The 21,647-nt window shown below is 40.0% G+C and overlaps 2 protein-coding genes across 2 annotated transcripts; both read right to left on the bottom strand.

The window, feature by feature from the left end:
• Positions 1 to 1,088: 1,088 nt before the first annotated feature.
• On the bottom strand, positions 1,089 to 15,079 carry TAS2R60 (taste 2 receptor member 60). Its single transcript, XM_014787773.2, is given in 4 exon segments — positions 1,089 to 1,197; positions 1,913 to 2,123; positions 14,242 to 14,867; positions 14,869 to 15,079. Coding segments are annotated over 4 exon segments (1,110 nt in total). The 5' UTR covers positions 15,033 to 15,079.
• A 4,463-nt stretch (positions 15,080 to 19,542) lies between these two features.
• Positions 19,543 to 20,521, bottom strand: LOC101397929 (taste receptor type 2 member 62-like). Its single transcript, XM_014787774.2, is given in 3 exon segments — positions 19,543 to 20,012; positions 20,015 to 20,407; positions 20,410 to 20,521. Coding segments are annotated over 3 exon segments (912 nt in total). The 5' UTR covers positions 20,459 to 20,521.
• Between the last annotated feature and the right edge of the window lie 1,126 nt (positions 20,522 to 21,647).

Here is a 21,647-nt window from a genome sequence, read left to right as displayed (position 1 = left end):
GGTGATTATTTGTAAATATTAGAAAATGCTGATTTCTGTACATTTATTTTTGCACCCCACTACCTTAGAAAATTCCTCTTGATTCATAGTAGTTTTTATGTTGATTGTTTAGATTTTTCAACTATACAAACATATATTTCTACCTCCCATTTCCAATGTCTATAACTAATTTCTTTCTCTTACTTAATTACATTAAGTGTTATTACCATTAAAATATAAATAGTGGTGATAGTACTCATTCTTCTATATTCTTAAGTTTTGTAAGAATGCCTCTAGAGTCATTAAATATGCTTCAGCTTTTGGGCTGAGATAGATATATTTTTCATGTTATTGAATTTTTATATATTGAGGAGTTCATCAAAAACTAGTATTAAATTTTTTCACTTGCCTTTTAGCATTTTTGGAGATGATTATATGAATTTTCCTTTAGATTTACTAAATTGAGAGGTTATACTAACAGATTGTCTAATTTTAAATCATCCTTAAATTTCTATATTAAACTCTACTGGGTAATGATATAACATTTAATGCATGGTTGCACTTTGCTTTCTAAGTTTTTTTTAGGATTTTTTATGCATAAGTGAGACTGGGTTGTAGTTTTATATTTTATACAATTTTTGTTAACTCAGTTTTCATGACTATCCCATTGGTATTTGCAAAGAGGTTGTGTTTTCTGGGCGTGTACAGAGTTTAATATCTATCAGTAAAAGCTAAATTATTTGGTTATACTTATTTTTTTCTCTGCATGACAAATATAAAGTTTTTTTTTTTTTTTGTCTGTGACAATAGTTTATTTAACACAGGTTCGCTGTGGGATTTGTAATGGTTTCACAAGCCAATGGCATGCAGGATAATGTCTCTTAATAAGCCAATAAAGAAATAACATAATATACTCCAAACCAATGGTAGACTAATTACACTATTGTTCCAGGCAAGGGTAGATGAAAGGAATAAAGTCCAAATTTAGTTCGAGGTGTCTCTTTTTATAGAGGAGGCACTCAGGAGAGATGGCTTGGCCAACCAAGAGCTGACATCCAGCTGCCAGTCGAAAATGAAAATGAAAAGTCCCTTGTTGCCAGAGCATGTTGCTAGGGAACAATGGCGCTGGTGTTGGTGGGCAGGGTGATCTCCTTCATGGGGTTGCCATACAGTTTGTCACCACTACTGATAAGGGAGTCATCCTTACCATAGTCGAAGCTAATGCCCCAAGGTCTTCAGAGAGCTTATTTAGGTCAGCAAACAAAGTTTTCTACTTTCAGTGATTCTGTCTATATTTTCTTGTATTTCCTGTAATTTCTACTTTATAAATACGGCTGCTATGTTATTTGTCATATAGATATTCATACCAATTCTATCTTAATTTTGCATTTTACCTCTCAACATTAAAAATTTATCTTGTTATCTCATTTGATCATTTTACGTGTGAATTCCTTTTGTTTGCATTTACTTGACATACTATTTTTCATTCTTTTATATTCAAACTTTCTTTTTTTAATGGATCTTAGAAATGTTGTAGAATTGTGCTCTGCTTTTTGAGACAATCTGAAGACCATTCTCTTTTAGGTGTAAAGACCATTTTTATTTAATCATATATTCAATATGTTTAGTCTTAGTTCTGGCACATTATTTCCTGTTTTGCATTTTGTTTTTAAAGGATTTTTTTAGGATTCTTATTGTATTTATATTTGTTGTATGTTTCTTCATTTTTGTTTGTGGTTCTATTAATTGTAAGCGAAGTATATTTTTTTTTCTAGTGCTCACCTTTATAATCATAATTTTATATAACTCTCTTAGTCCTCTGTTTATTTTGACCACATCTATTAGTTATCACTATGAAAAATAATGAAAGAATCATTGACTAGGTTACAAAAGCCTGTGACTTAATCTTGCTGGCACTCTGTCTTCTGCTGACTCTCTGTTGCCCTCTTCTTCGTTCACTCTGGTGAAGTCAGATGCCCTAAGGAGAGGATCACTTGGCAAGGAACTGAAGTAGGTCTCCAGACAATAGCTCACAAGGCACTGATGCCTCACCAGCAATCCAAGAGGAACTGAATCCTGCCAATACCCACGTGAGTGAACTGGGAAGCGGATCCTTCCCAGTTGCGCCTGAAGATAACTGCAGCCTGTGAGAGACCCAGAGCCAGAAAATACAGTTGAGACATGCCTGGATTTCTGATCTACAGAAGCTTTTATGAGTTTATATAGTAAAAGTTGTTTTAAGCCACTAAGTGTCAGGGTAATTTGTTATGAAGCAATAGATAACTATACATGCATACTAAGGGACTTTTGCATTTCAAGGTGAATCTCTTTTTGCAGAAAGTGTATATTTTTGCTGGAATATTATCTCTGCCCCCACTGGGCCCTCTAATTTCTCTTTATACTTTTTCACTTTCTTTCTTAATTCTATCTGATCTCATCTGTGATTGGTAGTGATTTCACATAATTTGATATTCGTGGATTATCTGTCTCCTAGCTTCACTGAAAATTGGAGTTTTTTCAACTTTCTTGTTACGTTTATGTGCTTTCCAGAGAAAGAAGAGGGGAAACCACTGACTTAAGCAGTTGTGTTTATAGCAGAAGTCTTACTATTGTTTTAATTTTCATTTCCCTGATCAACAGTGATGATCAGCTTCTTTTCACATGTTTACATGGCAATCTATATTTTCTATTTTTATCAGTTAGCCACCATTCTATTAGCTTGCTTATATTTTTCTTATTGATTTGTAGAAGATCTTCATATATTAGAGGTATTAGCTTTTATCTTTTAAAAATGTTTAAATATTTTCTAACAATCTGATACTTGTCCTTTAAAATTGAAAAAGACTTCAGTGATCCCTACATTTATAGACTCTTTTCATTAAAAGAATTTTAAAATTTTTCTGTAGTCAGATTTACCAATTATTTCCAATATGACTTGGTATTTTGAGTCTTGCTTAAGAAGGACTAAGAAAACAGAGGTTCTCTGGATTGGAGGAGCTAAAGGGTGTGTATATACTCTACAATGAAATCCAAAAAGGTGGGGAGAGAACAGTCAAAATTTCTGTAAAATGTAAAGGCAGTATTTTATGGAATAAAATATAGGAAATATTGAATTATCCAAAAAAGGGATCTTATAAAAAATTAAATAACAGTTAGATTAAAGACGATCTATCTGGAATTTAGAATAAAATGTTGGATCTAATTTTATTTTTGTTCTTCCAATTGTAGTACAAATATGCTGCAACACCACTAAATGATCCTCTTTTCCCTCATTGTTTTTTTTTTTTTAATTTTATTTATTTATTTTTTCCCCAAAGCCCCAGTAGATAGTTGTATGTCACAGATGCACATCCTTCTAGTTGCTGTATGTGGGATGTGGCCTCAGCATGGCCGGAGAAGTGGTGCATCGGTGCGCGCCCGGGATCCGAACCCGGGCCGCCAGTAGCGGAACGTGTGCACTTAACCGCTAAGCCACGGGGCTGGCCCCCTCATTGGTTTTAAATGCTTTCCTTATCATATACAATTTTCCATGTAACTGTTACCTGGACTGTCTGTTGGTGTACTTGTCTATTCCTACGTCAATACCACACTGTTTTAAATATCATAGCACTAAAGTTTCCCAGTTCCATCATTCACTGGCCATGAGACCTCAGTCAACTTCTCTAAGACTGTTTCCACTTTGCAGTGTTATTTTAAGAATTAAGTATATAAAGAATTTAAGTAAATAAATTTTTCTGGCCCCATGCCTCACACAAAATAAGCATTCATAGATGATTGTTTTTAATGTCATCTTAGTACCTGACGAAATTAGACTACAGGCAAAAATTAGTGATAACAATGTTACTGAATATTTTAAAAATACAATGAACCTTACTTCTCTTTTATTTCTCCCTGTGTGTTCAAGCTTCAAGGGAACTTGTTCCTGTGGGGAGGTCATTCAGATTCTGGTAGATGTTCTCTTCTCCTAGGCTAATAATGTGAAGTGTGGAGGGAACAAACAGTAGCTTATAGAGGGTGCTTTGGAAAGGGAGACTGGGTCAGTAACAAAGAGGAGAAGAGGCACTTCACTTAGGTTCCCCTAGGAAGGAGCTGAGCTCATTGTACACAGTTGCTTAGCAACATGTAAATGGGCAAGAAAAAAGAAGGTTAAGGCCTCACAAAATCAGGCAAATTTTGCTCTCTCACTCATTTATTATTTCTACGTTGTGCATAAGTCAAAGAGAAACAGAACGTAAGTTTGACCACCAAAAATAAGCTGGCCAGACAGTGAAGAAAAATCCAGCTCAAACATAAGCATCCAAATGTAGTAGGTGGTCCAGAGATAAATACACACACAAAAGTACATGTGCTTACAGCTGGGTTCCAGGTGCAATAGAATCCTTGTGTCCAATGTAGCAAGTATATACAAGTGCTTCAGGGGACACGTGGAGGAGTATGAGGCAGCCCATGCCTTGAAGAACTTAAAAATCTACTAGGGAGAATAAAATGTTTACACAGATCATACCACCACAAGGCAGAATTCATGTTGCAACTGAGGAACACCCATTTATGTGTCCTCAGAGGTGAGAGAGATCAAAGCTGGGCATCCAGAAAAGCTTCCCTGAAGAGGAGCCATTTGAGTTAACCTTTAAAAGTTAAAAAGGAAAAAAAAATTAAATACGATTTTAACAAGTAGATGTGGGGTTAAGAGAGCACATTTCAGCATGTCAGGGGGGACGCTCCAGATATGTCCAGAACAATGATAATCCAACTTTGTTGCTAAATAGAATTCTAGGAGAGGTGGAGTCAAGATGGCGGCGTAGGCAGACTCTGAACTCACCTCCTCCCGTGGACACAGCCAATTTACAACTACTCGTGGAAAAATTACCCCTGAGACAGAACTGAAAACTGGATAAGAGAAACTCCTGCAACAACGGACAGTCCTAACTGGGGTAGAAGAGGCAGAGACTCCCTTCCGGAGAGGAAAAACGCCGCCTTCACAAGCCGCCAGCTTCACGGCCTCCGGGAGCAGCTCACAGGTATGCACCCTCCCTGGAGGCGCGGGGCCCTGAGCCGGGGAGCGCCCCCGCTGTGGGCATTTTGTGGACCCACCACAATCGAGACCAGCGGCATAATATCTGACTGTGCCTGCTACTAAAACATTGGGGAGCACCCCCAGAAAACCCGGTTCACAAAGAAACTAAAACTGGCTCTTAAAGGGCCCGCGCACAAACTCACCCATTCCAGAAAGCATCCTAAAATCACCAGAAAGAAAGGTGCACAGTGCTTTGGTGACAAGAGACTCACCTAATAGGCCCTGAATGCATCTCGGTGAGGGGTGAGACCTCTCCAGGGACTGGGACATTGGCGGTGGCCACTGTTGTGGCCCGGTGAGGGCGTGCTGACACAGACGCCATTGGAGTTCTCCCTGAGGCCTGCTAGCCCAGGGTCTGCTTCACCCGCTAGAGCACCGATTTAATCCAGCTCAGCCAGGGCAGGCAGCCCACCATAGAGACTGGCCCCATGAAACAACAAGCCCTCAGACAACGTGTGGGCCTGCATAGATTGGTGACTGGATTCTCTGCAGCCTGGCAACTGAGCCGACTTGAGCCGGGCAGGGTGTGCACAAGGAGTGGGTGGAGAGTGTGGGGCGGTGGTGGAGTGTGTGGGGCTCCCGCGGTGGAGAGACTGGGTCCGCTTGGGGAGGTCAGGGCGCTCACACGGGGCAGGACTGTGTCGACTGTGTGTGTGGACCTGTGGGCAACAGGGCTTGTCAGCTGCAGAAGACTTGTGCTTCTCAAAGACCCACATAGGAGGTTTGCCCCACCTTCCAAAGCCTGAAACAATTGGGTGCTCCTGTGCCTGAGGCCAGCCCCACCCAGCTGCAATCCTCAGAGAGCTGACAAGAGACATAATAGGCTAGAGGCTTGCAGCAATTGTAAGGCCCTGAGCCTAACAACCTGCCACTCTGGGGGCCTACTCACTTAAAAGAAATACTGCAACACAAATGTGGTATTAGAACTTGCAGCCAACTGTGCTGGGGCTCCCCACAACTGATAAAGAGACTGAAGGGCCCACAACAACTACAAGCAGCTGAGCATTACAACAGCTGGCCAGGAGCATAACTCAGGCTCCCTGGGCGCCTACAGGGAGAGCTAACAGGCCACAATAGAAGGACACACGTAGCCCACATAGGGGCCACCCCTAGAACATTGAGAACTGAGGGAAGCACACTGGAAGCCTCCTAAGGCATCACTTACATAAGGTCACCTATCCAAGAGCAGGAGACGTAGCTGACCTACCTAATACGTAGACACAAGCACAGGGAAAGAGGCAAAATGAGGAGGCAAAAGAATACATTCCAAGTAAGGGAACAGGACAAAACCCCAGAAAAGGAACTAAGTGAAACAGAAATGAGCAACCTACCCGACAGAGAGTTCAAACTAAGAGTGTTAAGGATGCTCACTGATCTGGGGAGAAGAATAGATGAACTCAGTGAGAATGTCAACAAAGAAATGGAAGATATAAAAAAGAACCAATCAGAAATGAAGAATACAATACTGGAAATGAAAAATTCATTAGAGGGACTCAAAAGCAGAGTAGGGGATACAGAAGAACCGATCTGTGAGCTGGAAGAAAGAATAGAAGAAATTACCCAAGCTGAACAGGTAAAAGAGAAAAGTATTAAAAAGAGTGAGGACAGTCTAAGGGACCTCTGGGACAACATCAAGCGCACTAACATCGTGTTATAGGTGTCGCAGAAGGAGAAGAGCGAAACAAGGGGGCAGAGAATCTATTTCAAGAAATAATAGATGAAAACTTCCCTCACCTAAGGAAGGAAACAGACACAGAGAGCCCCAAACAAGATAAACCCAAAGAGGCCCACACCAAGACACATCATAATCAAAATGTCCAGAATTAAAGATAAAGAGAGAATCCTAAAAGCCGCAAGAGAATGTCAAGTTACATACAAAGGAAACCCCATAAGGCTATCAGCTGACTTCTCAGCAGAAACCTTACAGGCTAGAAGAGAATGGCACGATATATTTAAAGTGCTAAAAGGAAAAAACTTACAGCCAAGAATACTCTACCCAGCAAGGTTATCATTCAAAATGGAAGGAGAGATCAAAATTTTCCCAGATAAGCAAAAATTAAAGGAGTTTGTCACCAAGAAACCAGTGCTACAAGAAATGTTAAAGGGACTGATTTAAGGGGAAAAGAGAAGACCACAAATAGGAAAAATTATCTATTTCCATGATTAGAACGTAATGGATACAAATGCACAAAAAAGAGGTTAGATATGATATTAAAAACATAAAAGGAGGGAGGAGGGGAGTTAAAGAGTACAGCTTTCAGACAGAGGTCAAACTAAAGTGACCATCAATTCTGTATAGAAGAAGTAAGGAACAGAGAAGGACTACTAAAACACTGAGAAAAAAAAAAAGTTAAAAAATGGCAGTAAGTACATACTTATCAATAGCTACTTTAAACGTCAATGGACTAAATGCTCCAATTAAAAGGCATAGGGTGGCTGACTGGATAAAAAAACAAGACCCATATATATGCTGCATACAAGAGACACATTTCAGACCTAAAGACACTCACAAACTGAAAATGAAGGGATGGAAAAACATACTCCACGCAAATGGCAATGAAAAAAAAGCTGGGGTAGCAGTACTCATATCAGACAAAATAGACTTTAAAACAAAAACTGTAAAAAGAGACAAAGAAGGGCATTACATAATGATCAAGGGCACAATCCAACAAGAGGATGTACACTTGTAAATATCTACGCACCCAATGTAGGTGCACCTAAATATATAAAGCAATTATTAACAGACATAAAAACAGAAATAGACAGTAACACAATAATAGTAGGGGACTTTAACACTCCACTTACACCAACGGATAGATCATCCAAACAGAAGATCAATAAGGAAACATTGGCCTTAAACGACACACTAGAACAGATGGACCTAGTAGATATATACAGAGCGTTCCATCCAAAAACCGAAGAATACACGTTCTTTTCAAATGCACATGGAACATTCTCCAGGATTGATCACATATTAGGCCACAAAACAAGTCTCCATAAATTTAAGAAGATTGAAATAATACCAAGCATCTTTTCTGACCACAACGGTATGAAACTAGAAATCAACTATAGGAAGAAAATCAGAAAAGCCACAAATACATGGAGATTAAACAAAATGCTACTGAACAACGACTGGGTTAACGAAGAAATCAAAGAAGAAATCAAAAAATACCTGGAGACAAATGAAAATGAAAATACGACATGCCAGAATTTATGGGATACAGCAAAAGTGGTTCTAAGAGGGAAGTTTATAGCGATACAGGCCTATCTCAACAAAAAAGAAACATCTCAAATAAACAATCTAACAATGCACCTAAAGGAACTGGAAAAAGAAGAACAAACAAAGCCCAAAATCAGTAGAAGAAGGGAAATAATAAAAATCAGAGCAGGAATTAATGAAATAGAGACCAAAAAAACAATAGAAAAAATTAATAAAACCAAGAGCTGGTTCTTTGAAAAGATCAACAAAATAGATAAACCTTTAGCTAGACTCACCAAGAAAAAAAGAGAGAAGGCACAAATAAGTAAAATCAGAAATGAAAGAGGAGAGGTTACAACAGACACCTCGGAAATACAAAAGATTATAAGAGAATACTATGAAAAGCTATATGCCAACCAATTCGACAATCTGGAAGAAATGGATAAATTCTTAGAATCATACAACCTTCCAAAACTGGATCAAGAAGAAGTAGAGAATTTGAATAGACCAATCACCAGTAAGGAGATTGAAACAGTAATCAAAAACCTCCCCAAAAATAAAAGTCCAGGACCAGACGGCTTCCCTGGGGAATTCTACCAAACATTCAAAGAAGACTTAATACCTACACTTCTGAAACTCTTCCAAAAAATTGAGGAGGGGGGGAAGCTCCCTAACTCATTCTACGAAGCTGACATTACCCTGATACCAAAACCAGACAAGGACAACACAAAAAAAGAAAATTACAGGCCAATATCACTGATGAACATCGATGCAAAAATCCTCAACAAAATACTAGCAAATCGCATACAACAATACGTTAAAAAGATTATACACCATGATCAAGTGGGATTTATTCCAGGTATGCAGGGATGGTTTAACATTCGCAAATCAATCAACGTGATACACCACATTAATAAAATGAAGAACAAAAATCACATGATCATCTCAATAGATGCAGAGAAAGCATTTGACAAGATACAGCATCCATTTATGATAAAAACTCTGAATAAAATGGGTATAGAAGGAAAGTACCTCAACATAATAAAGACCATATATGAGAAACCCACAGCTAATATCATCCTCAATGGTGAAAAACTGAAAGCTATCCCTCTAAGAACAGGAACCAGACAAGGATGCCCACTGTCACCACTCCTATTTAACATAGTATTGGAAGTCCTAGCCAGAGAAATCAGGCAAGAGAAAGAAATAAAGGGATCCAAAATGGAAAGAAAGAAGTGAAACTGTCACTATTTGCAGATGACATGATTTTATATATAGAAAACCCTAAAGAATCCACCAGAAAACTTTTAGAAGTAATAAACGAATATGGTAAAGTTGCAGGATACAAAATCAACATACAAAAATCAGTTGCATTTCTGTACACTAACAATGAAATAGCAGAAAGAGAAATCAAGAATAGTATCCCACTTACAATTGCAACAAAAAGAATAAAATACCTAGGAATAAACTTAACCAAAGAGGTGAAAGATCTGTACACCGAAAACTATAAAACATTTCTGAAAGAAATTGAAGAAGACACAAAGAAATGGAAAGATATTCCGTGCTCTTGGATTGGAAGAATTAACCTAGTTAAGATGTCCATACTTCCTAAAGCCATCTATAGATTCAATGCAATCCCTATCAAAGTTCCAACAACACTTTTCACAGAAATAGAACAAAGAATCCTAAAATTTATATGGAACAACAAAAGACCCCGAATAGCTAAAGGAATCCTGAGAAAAAAGAACAAAGCTGGAGGTATCACACTCCCTGATTTCAAAATATACTACACAGCTATAGTAACCAAAACAGCATGGTACTGGCACAAAAACAGACACAGATCAATGGAATAGAATCGAAAGCCCAGAAATAAACCCACACATCTATGGACAGCTAATCTTTGACAAAAGAGCCAAGAACATACAATGGGGAAAAGAAAGTCTCTTCAACAAATGGTGTTGGGAAAACTGGATAGCCACATGCAAAAAAATGAAAGTAGACCCTTACCTTACACCATACACAAAAATTAACTCCAAATGGATTAAAGACTTGAATGTAAGACCTGAAACTATGAAACTTCTAGAAGAAAACATAGGCAGTACGCTCTTCGACATCGGTCTTAGCAACATCTTTTCAAACACCACATCTGACCGGGCAAGAGAAACAATAGAAAAAATAAACAAATGGGACTACATCAAACTAAAAAGCTTCTGCACAGCAAAGGAAACCATCAACAAAACGAAAAGACAACCTAACAATTGGGAGAAGATATTTGCAAACCATACATCTGATAAGGGCTTAATCTCCAAAATATATAAAGAACTCATGCATCTCAACAACAAAAAAGCTACCAACCCAATTAAAAAATGGGCAAAAGACCTGAACAGACATTTCTCCAAAGAAGATATACAGATGGCCAACAGACACATGAAAAGATGTTCAAAATCACTAACTATCAAGGAAATGCAAATCAAAACTACAATGAGATATCACCTCACGCCCGTCAGAATGGCTATAATTAACAAGACAGGAAACAACATGTGTTGGAGAGGTTGTGGAGAGAAGGGAACTCTCATACACTGTTGGTGGGAGTGCAAACTGGTCCAGCCACTATGGAAAACAGTATGGAGATTCCTCAAAAAATCAAGGATAGAACTACCATATGATCCAGCTATTCCACTGTTGGGTATTTATCCAAAGAACTTGAAAACACCAATTTGCAAAGGTACATGAACCCCTGTGTTCATTGCAGCATTATTCACAATAGCCAAGACTTGGAAGCAACCTAAGTGCCCATCAAGGGATGAATGGATAAAGAAGCTGTGGTATATATACACAATGGAATACTACTCAGCCATAAGAAACGATGAAATCCAGTCATTTGTGACAACATGGATGGACATTGAGGGTATAATGCAAAGTGAAATAAGTCAGAGGGAGAAGGTCAAATACCGTATGATTTCCTTCATTAAGTAGTAGATAATAACAACAATAAACAAACACATAGGGACAGAGATTGGATTGGTGGTTACCAGAGGGGAAGGGGGGAGGGAGGAGGGTGAAAGGGATAATTCGGTACATGTGTGTGGTGATGGGTTGTAATTAGTATTTTGGTGGTGAACATGATGTAATCTATGCAGAAATAGAAGTACAATGATGTACACCTGAAACTTTTACAATGCTATAAACCAATGTTACTGCAATAAACAAAAAATTAAAATAAATAAATAAATAAATAGAATTCTACTAGAATGGAAGCAGTGAAAGATAAAAGTATTGCCATGTTGTGGAGGTCCTTAAATGCCAGACTTAGGGACCTGTACTTCATTTGATAGGCACCAAGAGGCAAAGAGAGTGTGGGTGAAATGATCAGGGTTATACCTTCAGGAGATTAATCTGGTAATGGTCATTGTGATTTGGGTGAGGAGAGGAGAGTGTAATGGAGAAAATGATAAAGAAGAAATTTAAGCAGTTCAAGTGAGAGAGAAGAACAGTCTAAATCCAAAACAGGATCCACAGGAATAGCAAGGGTACAGAAAATAGAAACATTTCAGATGGAGCAATTGAAGACAAGCTGATTATTAGGTAGAAGGGCTCAGTGGAGAGTGGGGAGTGAAAATTAATTCAGAGGTGGTAAACCTGATTTCCTGGATGTCAATAATAGAAAAAATAGATAAAATAGATAAAAAATAGAAAAAACTGAGCAGTGGAGGAGGCTGGTGGAGGGAAAGGAAGAGGAAGCAGAGGAAAAGAAGGACAGCCATTTTGAACTTGCTAAGTTTGAAGTGCTCATGTACTATCAGGTGGAAATATCCAGCAAGCAGAAAAAACATAGATTTAGAGCTTTGAGGAAGGTCAAGGCTTTGGTGATTATTTTCATGAAGGTCATAGCTGAAGCTATGTGAGTAGAGGTAAACACGAAGGAAAAGGAGTAGATTAGTCTCTTTTTTTAATTGAAGTATAGTTGACATGCAATATTATGTTAGTTTCAGGTGTACAACATAGTGATTCAACGTTTGTACAAATGACAAAATGATCGCCACGGTAAGTCTAGGAATGATCTGTCACCGTATAAAATTATTACAGTATTACTGAGTATATTCCCTATGCTGTGCATTACATCCGTGACTTATTTATTTTATAACTGGAAGTTTGTACACCTTAATCCCCTTCATCTATTTCACCCAGCCCTCCACCCCCAGAAGCAGATTAATCTCAAAGAAAGAAGAGGGCTGGCTAAGGAAAGCATCAAGGTACAGGAGGCTGAGCAGGCAGTAAGGGAGACACAAAAGAAGTGGCAGAGCAGGGAATAACCTAGTGCAGCATCACACGAGCCAAGAGAAAAAGGACTTTCAAGAAGACAAGCGGATGGGCAAGTATAGGTAGCATTTATTTTCCTTTTTTAAAAATCTCCTACCAAGATCAGGTATTACTTATGTAAAAGATATTTTTACTCAGTTTTTTTAAATAAATAATTTATCAAAAGAGGCACACACTACAGAGACATAGGAGGATGAGGGCTGAGAATAACATAATTTTTAAGGATTAGGAACACATTTGTGTCCTTTAGAAACACATTTCAACAAAATGGAGGAGCAGAAGAAGATTGTAAGGGGCCACCAAGGAACTCTTGGCAAGTGACTGATTAGCAGGATGGTCACTTGAGGAGGTAAGACAGTTGAGGGGATTTTTTTCAGAAAAGAAGAAGCACGTCTGTTGAAGAAGGTAAGGATAATAAAGAGGGAAAGGTTGAAGATTTGTGTAGAATTGGGAATCTTTGACTGAGCAGGAGACACAAAAGAGGAAGGGGAGTGTGGGGCTAGGAGAGACAAATGTTAGCCTTGAAAAGCCAAAAGCAGGGACCTGTCTTCTAATGCAGAGGGGAGTGGATGAAAAATAGGAAATGAGGCTGAGAGATTTTAAAGCAAGTAGAGGGATGTTTAGGGATCTTAATGTGAATGGTTCAAGAGGTAACTGAGCTTAAGGAAGGTTTGAGAAAGTCAGAAAAACAGTCTACAGTCTTCACCAAACCAAACCAGGAGTCTTTTTCTTCTTAAATCTTCAGTGTCAGACAGATATAGATGAATCTCTCCATGTCAAAAACTTCAGTGGGTCCCAACAGCAACATAAAAGAAGTCACATCTGGTTTCATGAACCTTAACATTTACAAAACAGACTGACAGACTGGGCTATGGTAGAGAACATAAACAATATATAAACCATAAACTCCTAGCATTCAGAGAGATCTCAAAATATCATCTGTGAATATACAAACCCCAGATAACATACATTGCCAAACACATGCACAAATTGCGCCATGCTCTGTGAAGAGAATTCAGACACCAGGAGCTCTTGCATGGAAGGAAAGAGTCTCACTGCAGGAGATGGCTGGAAAATGAAAGTGGAAAAATGGTTTACAGGATGGAGCCAGAGGAAAAGTGAGGTTCCAAAAATCTCCTCCAGTCTGATTCAACAGATAAAACTTGGATGATGTGTCAGGATTCTTGCATCCAGTTTCCAGAAGGATAACTGTAAACACCAAGAGATTTGATCACAGAGAAAGTCAGTTTCCTGATTCTTTGGCTACATCAAGTCCCACCAGGAACATAGCCATATCAGCTACATGCTTGTTAAATGTAAATGAGTGACACTAGCCCATATTTCAGGACCTTCAATGTCACCTTGAAATCCCATTTCATTGAAGTTATTCTCTTCATTATTAAATGTGGCAAAGAGGGAAAGAGCATTAAATATGGCATAGAGATTTAATGAAGCAATGTCTCATTGTGCCCATGCCTTCTGCATTAGAGTCTCTGAGATTTTTCATCAATTGCAACTCAAGATGCCCCACGCCTTGAGGAGCAGCCCCTCTCCAGCACCACTCTCAGCTTTGTGTTGCTCAAGAGTATAATGGTGGGGTGAACTGCTGAGCACAGATAAATCACTGCCTGCCACACACAGTACCTAAATTCCTGAGACGGAAAAATACCTGCAACATTGAGCACAAGTGACAGAAAGTAGGGATTGAAGAAGTTAGCAAGGGGGATGAGAGCCAGGAGAACCTTTATGTGTGCCTGGGCACTGGGATGGCAAAAGCCTGAGACAGTCAGGAAGGCCTTCTTGGTGTGTCTTCTTGGGGATGTGATGAACAAAACTATGCCAGTGAGGAAGACAACAGTAAGAACTGCCCAGGTAACAAGTTTTAAACGGAAGAAGTGGAATTTCTCCTGTGATCTCCTTATAGGATTCCTGATAACATTCCAAGATTGCAGACCTCTCTTTAAAAAGTTCTGGTTGCCTATGAAAAATAGGATGGTGCTCAAGATGGAGAACCCCACAGAGCTGAGCAGCATCCATGGAACCAACCCAGACACCTTCTGCTTTATTCAGAGGAAGACAGGGTGGGTGAAGGTTGCAATTTTCGCACAATAGAAGACACTGAACCAAGTGGAGAACCATAAGGTGACAGCGTTCAAAAAGTCCCACTGGAAGGCTAGGAACTGAAGTACAGGGTAGTATGGGAGGGCCAGTGGACACAGAAAAACATAAATGCTCTTACTCATCACCACCCACCGTAGACAGAAGCAAGAGGCCCACAGGCTGACCAATAACATGACAAGGTGATAACATTCTCCATAGCAACCACTCCATGCCCAGTGCTGCAGTGATGAAGCCATTGCCCACCATTGCCACCAGGCACAAAAGGAATAAAATGATAGCCAAGGTGATGGCTCTCTTATCAGTCACCGGAGGTCCTGGAACCAGGTTGTCTCCATTCATCTCTCCTTTGGACAAGACGGGCCCCAAGACTTCAAGGTCTATTTCTGTATGGTTGCTCTGGAAGGTCCTGTATGATGTTTGTCCCTCCAGCTGCCCAAAGTGTAGAGGACAGAGTAGAGGACTCAGGCTATCTGAGGAGGGTGAAGAGGTTTCTTCTTCTCAGAATAGATGCAAATATCATTAAGGCTCAATTTCAAAAGTCTACCTTCCTGCCTGAGAATTTGCCTACCCTTTCTCTGTCTACACTCTGCCCATGTCAATACTGGTGTGGATAATATATCAGGCCCTTACATTTAGCATCCTTTACACAGGAGGTTATACTTCTCTAAGATGACACCTAAGACATGACCACACACCTGCTGGCAGCTCAGTAAGGAAATCCACAGGGTACATCCCCTACAGACAGTCAGGGCTCATATCCACTGGTTGGTTGTTACATTCTGGGCATTGTTCTAAGTGTTCTCCATTGTCTTTGGTTCTTACAATGACCCTATAAAGGAGGTGCTTTTAGAATACCTCCTTCACAGACAGAGAGAAAATCGAGCCAAACCTCTACTGAAAGAGGTTAATTCAAATCCTATAACTTGTGGTGACTGTCATCATCAAATAGAACATAGGAGACAATTATGTAGAATCAGGCAGATGAATTCTTTTACAATATTTTATAATTAGTGACCTTTAAAGTGGCATTTCACAAAAGAACCTTCAACGATGATAGCTCTAAAACCAATGGGATGTGGCAAAAAGAACACCGGACTAGGAGTCAGGACAGGCCTTAGTCCAAGTTCCGTCCCTCATTGTGAGTTAGTGGGTGTGTTGTCAGTTAGCCCCTTGTGCCTCAGTTTGTCCATCTGTAAGATGTGAAAAGTATCATTTGTCCTAATCTACAGGATTAGACTAGAATCTAAGACTACAATCTCAGTTTTTAGAGTGAAAGAAGACATTAAAATAATCTTACAGATGAAAGAAATAAGACCTCAAATTATAGATGAAGACTCACACCTAAAGTCACAGTTACATGGAGGAAAGACCAAGATCCAAATTGATTCCAAGACCAGAGGTCTTTGCCGTAGTTGGCAACACATCTTTTACTCTTATCTTTTTCATCTCTAGCTCAAGTCAGAAGACCGGGTTTTGAGTCTTGTCACAATCACTATCTATGGATCTTCAGGCCAGTCGTTTAACCTGTCTGAAACCCTCTTTCTTCATCTATAAGATATGGATCACAAATAAATGTGATCATATATATATGAAAGTAATTTGGAAACTGTAAATCTCTGTACATATGTAAGAAATAATTATGGTGATTATGACGACTGTTATTTTAATGACTACCTTCCATGCCATTCATCCTGTGGAGTGACAAGTAGTCCAAGGAGAATTCAAGAGAGTGTCAGGGATGCAGTAGAGTCCAGAGCACCAAATATTGGGCCATCTACTTTAACCAGAGGAAGGCGGGGTAAGCAAAGGTCACATTTTCCACAGGAATGATATTCAAAGAGTCAAAAAAAAAACAAAAAATCAGCAATCAGGTGAATGCTTACTTGTCCAGGTGAGTGTAAGCAGGTTAATGTGTAATGGGGAAATAGGCAAGCAGAAATTGTTCTGGGTCACATATGGCAATATTGAAGGCTCATGATCAAATAACATGAGAGTGAGGGAGTATTTTGTAGTATACTCCCCTCCTGGCCAGCACCTTAGCCTACCAGTTCCATGCATAGAATCCCACAAAGAGAGAATAGAATGCAGAATACTCAGCATCTCTTTCCAGTTCCCAGTCCACTTTGAACAAAGGTCCAGGCAAAATTGTTCTCCTACATCTACCTCCTACATTTTTGATGGCTCATACAATGGGAAAGATGTGCTGTTACTCTCAATTCAATTAACAACCACCTGTTAAGCATCTCCTGTACGTCATTACGACCCTACGAAAGGTACTGTGACTACAACAATGAACTAGGTGTCTTCCCTCAAAGTGCTTTCATGAACTAATTATAAACCACAAACATTTACTGGGCATATTCTATATGCAGATTAAGTTAATTCTAAAGGATGAGTAATTATTTGTATTTAAATATGCAATATGTTTCATGGTGATTCTTTTGTTGTTAGTGCTTTTCATTTGTGGCATTTTGATTTCTCATATTCAGATCTATCTTCTTAGGTGGAAGCCAAGTCTGAGAATTCTAAAATTTTCACAGCTAGTCTATATGTGTTATAGGAGGGTGGTAGAGGTAGGAATACTGAGTATGTTCCTTACACGGGCGACACTCAACTCAGTACTCTCTCTCAAAGGTATAAAAAAGGAGGACTCCCAGGCTGTGGTTCTAAATGTTATATGTCATCCTATTCTCAGACCAAGAATTCTCAGAACAGTTCAGTAGCAGCAGCATCCCCTTCATTGTGGGACAACAAAGATGCTGTCTTGTATGTTGGAAGGAAGGAGACATGGCATCAGTAAAAGAAGTGGAAGTGTGATTATGTCTAGGGAATAATTACATAAGTTTGGCTACCACAGAAGATTCACATAAGGAAATGGTGGCATGTCAGGCTGAAAAGGTAGGCTAGGGAGAGAAAGTCTTGAAAGGTAGGATGAGATATTGGGTTGCATCTTTGGTCAAGATGGAGCCACCAAACATTTCTGGGCTCTTACGAGCTAAAGCCTAGGAAAGGGAGGTTGAGATCATCAACCCATTGAGAACTTTTGAGATAAGCCCATTAGACCTGGCACAAGTCAAACAGCTATGGAAATACTGCAGAACGTGAGAGTCCCAGCACCATCCCCTCTCCACCCAAGACATTCAGTAAAGTTCTGGAAAAGGGAAAAGCAAGTCTTCCAGGTGACATCCCTGATGCTCCTGCCTTTGCCGAATCTACTCAACCTTCTTGTGGGTTAAGCCTCAAGACTCAATCCTCACAATTTCTTATTGCCCTCCCTGTAGGAAGTCATCAGCTCACTCATGTTGCTGCCAAAAAAAAAAAAAAGAAAGAAAGAAAAAAGAAAAACTCTTTTTGATAATACCAGCTTCCCACAGTTTTCTCTACCCAGCCTTGCCTTCTCTCTACTCTCTGAGAAATCCCTTGTGCTCCTCTCCAGCAATTTGGGAATCTCCTCTTTTAAAGTCTTAATCATCTTCTTCCAAGCAAACACTCCTGACCCTGTTAGCTCATCTCTGCTCCTCTTTTTCTCTCTCTTCCATAGCTCAGCCTCCAGCCAACACTGTAAGATAATTTTTTGAGGCCTGAGCTTCCCAAGATTGTTGGACAACTTACCATAAATGCAGTCATTTATTTGAAAATTTTGTAACATCTATTCTGTCCTGTTATTTATTTCTCCAATTTTGGTTAGCTCAAACATACGAATCTCTCTCAATCATGTCTGGTGCTATTCCCAATCTCTTCTAGTCTGTTGGTCTCCATATTTTTTCATGGTGAACTCCATCAGTAAAAAAAATTATGAATATGCATTCCACCATATGTATATCTATTTATTTAATTAAGTGCATGTACTACTTGACTACATTATGTATATCATAAACATACACTAAAAGATAGGGATTAAAAGAATGAGATAAAAATAGATGGAAATTGAAGTTGTAACATTTTTCTTCCCACATCCAAAGGATCACTTCACACACACTCCAGTAATCAAACACCCAGATTTGGAGAATACTATTCTAGGCATTGGCATCCAGGGTCCATTCCTGGCTGAGAGGACAGGAAGAGTAGCATTATCAAAATTAACTGCAGCGAATTTCCTTTGTTTTCCTTCTCTATCTTCTGTTGGCCAAAACCTAGAAGCATTTAAACATCAGATAATTCCTTTTAATTCAACATGGAGTAAACACAAAAAAACATGGATAGGATATATAGTGCCAAAAATTCATATCTGCCCTCAGCTTTCCATGGGATCAAACTGAAAAAGCTCCATGGGTGGAATGGGTCTTAAGCAGGGCAGAAAAGAAGGGAATGGCAAAGACTGGTGAAAGAAAAGAGGGAAGCTGCAAGTGGACCAAATACCATGGGCTAGAGGGAGGAACACGAGAGGAGAGGGAAGAAGCTTTACTGGGCTGAAGTAGAGAGACTGAGCTGAGAGCAGAGCAGGGAGGAGGAGGCCAGTTGATGTTGCAAAGTGGATGGCGTGGGACAATATATGCTACCATTAAAAAGAAACACTTTGGGTTCACTATAGAGAAAACTGACAACCGTTACACATCTCTGTAAAGGGAGTACAGAACACAATGATGCTTGGAGAATATTATTAGGGTTGCTCATATAGAGGGTGAGAGAGCCCTGTGAGGAAATAAAGCCATCATACGAGCCTGAAGTGGTTTCAGACTCAGAATAGGTACTAGGAGCAGTGAAGGAGGTGGTAGGAACAAGGAAGCATCAACAAATAATTAACGTGGCATGAAAAGAGTGAGAAAGAGAGAAGGAAATGAAAAGAGAGAAGGACAACACATAAACCGTGTGCATTCTTGACACTCCTGTGCTTGTCCATTGAAAGTGGTTAATGATACTGATAACTTGAGATGAACCACCTTTTCTCCAGGGCTTTCCAAGACAGCATCTTCAGAGCCTTTCTCAACTTGTGGCTGCTTAGCACCAGGATGCTGGAGTGCAGACAGATGCCTGCATAGGTCACCACTTCCCAGGCCCAGTGCCAGTGATTCTGAAGGCTTGTGATTTTCATAACAGCAATAATAAGGGACAGGAAATGTGATGTGTAGAAGACAAGGAGGAAGGCAAGTGACTTCAGGGCCATGGTGTGAGCCTGGGTGCTGGGATCACGTGGACCAGGTTTGTGGTCCCTCATCTGCCACAAGTGCCGGCGCAGTGAGAACATGAGCAAGAGGGTGGACACCAGGATCAGGAGGAAGGGAATAGACAACACAAACACCTCTTCAGATAGAAAAAAGGGCTGAGAGAAGGTCCATATTCTATCAGCCAGAGTGTGATTTCCATGGGAACTCTGGGAACAATGCTATGCCCAGTGACAGATGAGATGACTGTCACACCAGATATGATCAGGGATCCCAGCAGCAGCCTGGGCACTGATTGAGAAATCCTCCACTTCAGCCAGAAGAAGATGGGATGAGAGAAGGATGAAATTTTGACACAGTAGAAGAGAGCAAGCCAGGCAGTAAGCCAGAAACTGAGACTGGTGATAAAGTCCCACGGGATGTTGAAATAGTAAACTTTGGAACAAAAATCAAGGGAGCCCGTGGGGTTGTTCAGGAGGGCCATCCCATGCAGGCAGAACTGGGAGGCAGCCAGATAGGCCACAATCATATCACCTGTGGGCAATGTGCGGCATCGCACCCACACCCTGCCCAGCACAGCAACAATGAAGCCATTCTGCAGCATTGCAGCAGTGACTCCAGGAAAAAGATAACCATGAAGATCAATACGGGTGGGGAGGGCATCTTCTCCAGAGAAGTTCTACGCAGACTCAGTTCCTACTCTGAAGTTCTAAAACACATCCACAAGGAAAAACAGCCTCTGTGGCTAAGGCACCCTGCTGAGACCATAAATCCAGAAAGCTCTCTCCCTGGATTCATGCAAAAGCCTAGCTACCAGTATACACTCCTAGTCCCCCAAGATTTGAAAATAGGATTCTTGTGATTTCCCTTGCCGTGCAAATCACTCCCAGCTCAATGACACCTTGTTTCTATTTGTTTAACCTGTACTTGCCTGTTCTTTATCAGAGCCAGATGCAGTGAAATTTTAACAAAACAGAGTCTCCAGTAGTGATTGAAATACCCATATTTTGCACTTTATTTCTTATTGTACTATTTCATTCTTACTTTCCCTTTAAAATGCCCTCATCCTTGATTCCCTCTTCTAACCACAAACCTTCCCTGACCCTTCATGACCCGGGTTAATATTTTATTCAATAGCCTGTATACATTATATTAAGACTCCTCTCTTGAATGGGTGGAGTAAGAAGTCATCCCCATGCACAAGTCCTGGAAGAACTAAGAAAAGGCTCCTTTTTCTCCTCCACTGGCCTCTCAGCATGCCTAATATTTTGCTGGCAGGCTCCACCTTGAAGTTCCAGGAGTCTCCAGTTAAAACGTGAATTTCTGACATGTTAATATTAAAGCTGTTAGATATTAACACCTTAGCTTCAATGTGCTTGGCAAACCAAAATTAATCCTTTCCTAAGAAGTCTCTGAGAAAATGAGAAAGAGTAAAGAAGTCATAATGAAAAGAAGGGAAAGACAGAGAAGGGCAACTGGGAGATCAGATACAGAACAGACCTCACAGTAGGAGCCAAGGAAGCAATAGTCAGTGGAATGACAAGAGGAGCTCAGAACAAAGCTCAGGACAAGCCCACAGGGAGGGACTGCTGTGTGTAGGATGAGTCACATCCTATAACAACGCTAGGGAGAGTAACAAACAACCTGTTAGAACGCCTCACCATTTATAAAGCGATTTAATGCATGTTACATTTTGCCTCCACCACCAACCGCACAACGTGATACTTGTTCCGATCAACCATCCAGGCTCTGGAAGCCATGAAGATCCAACTAAGGCAGGCTTAAAAGGCAGGGATGCCTATGAACATGACAAAAAGAAAAGCAAAAGGAGAAAGAGGGAAGAGAGAGAAGG

The sequence above is a fragment of the Ceratotherium simum genome, chromosome 1, assembly GCF_057802395.1.
Source record: "Ceratotherium simum simum isolate JZ-2026a chromosome 1, ASM5780239v1, whole genome shotgun sequence".
In the NCBI taxonomy this organism is placed as follows: domain Eukaryota; kingdom Metazoa; phylum Chordata; class Mammalia; order Perissodactyla; family Rhinocerotidae; genus Ceratotherium; species Ceratotherium simum.
This window is presented reverse-complemented; position numbering and strand designations above follow the sequence as displayed.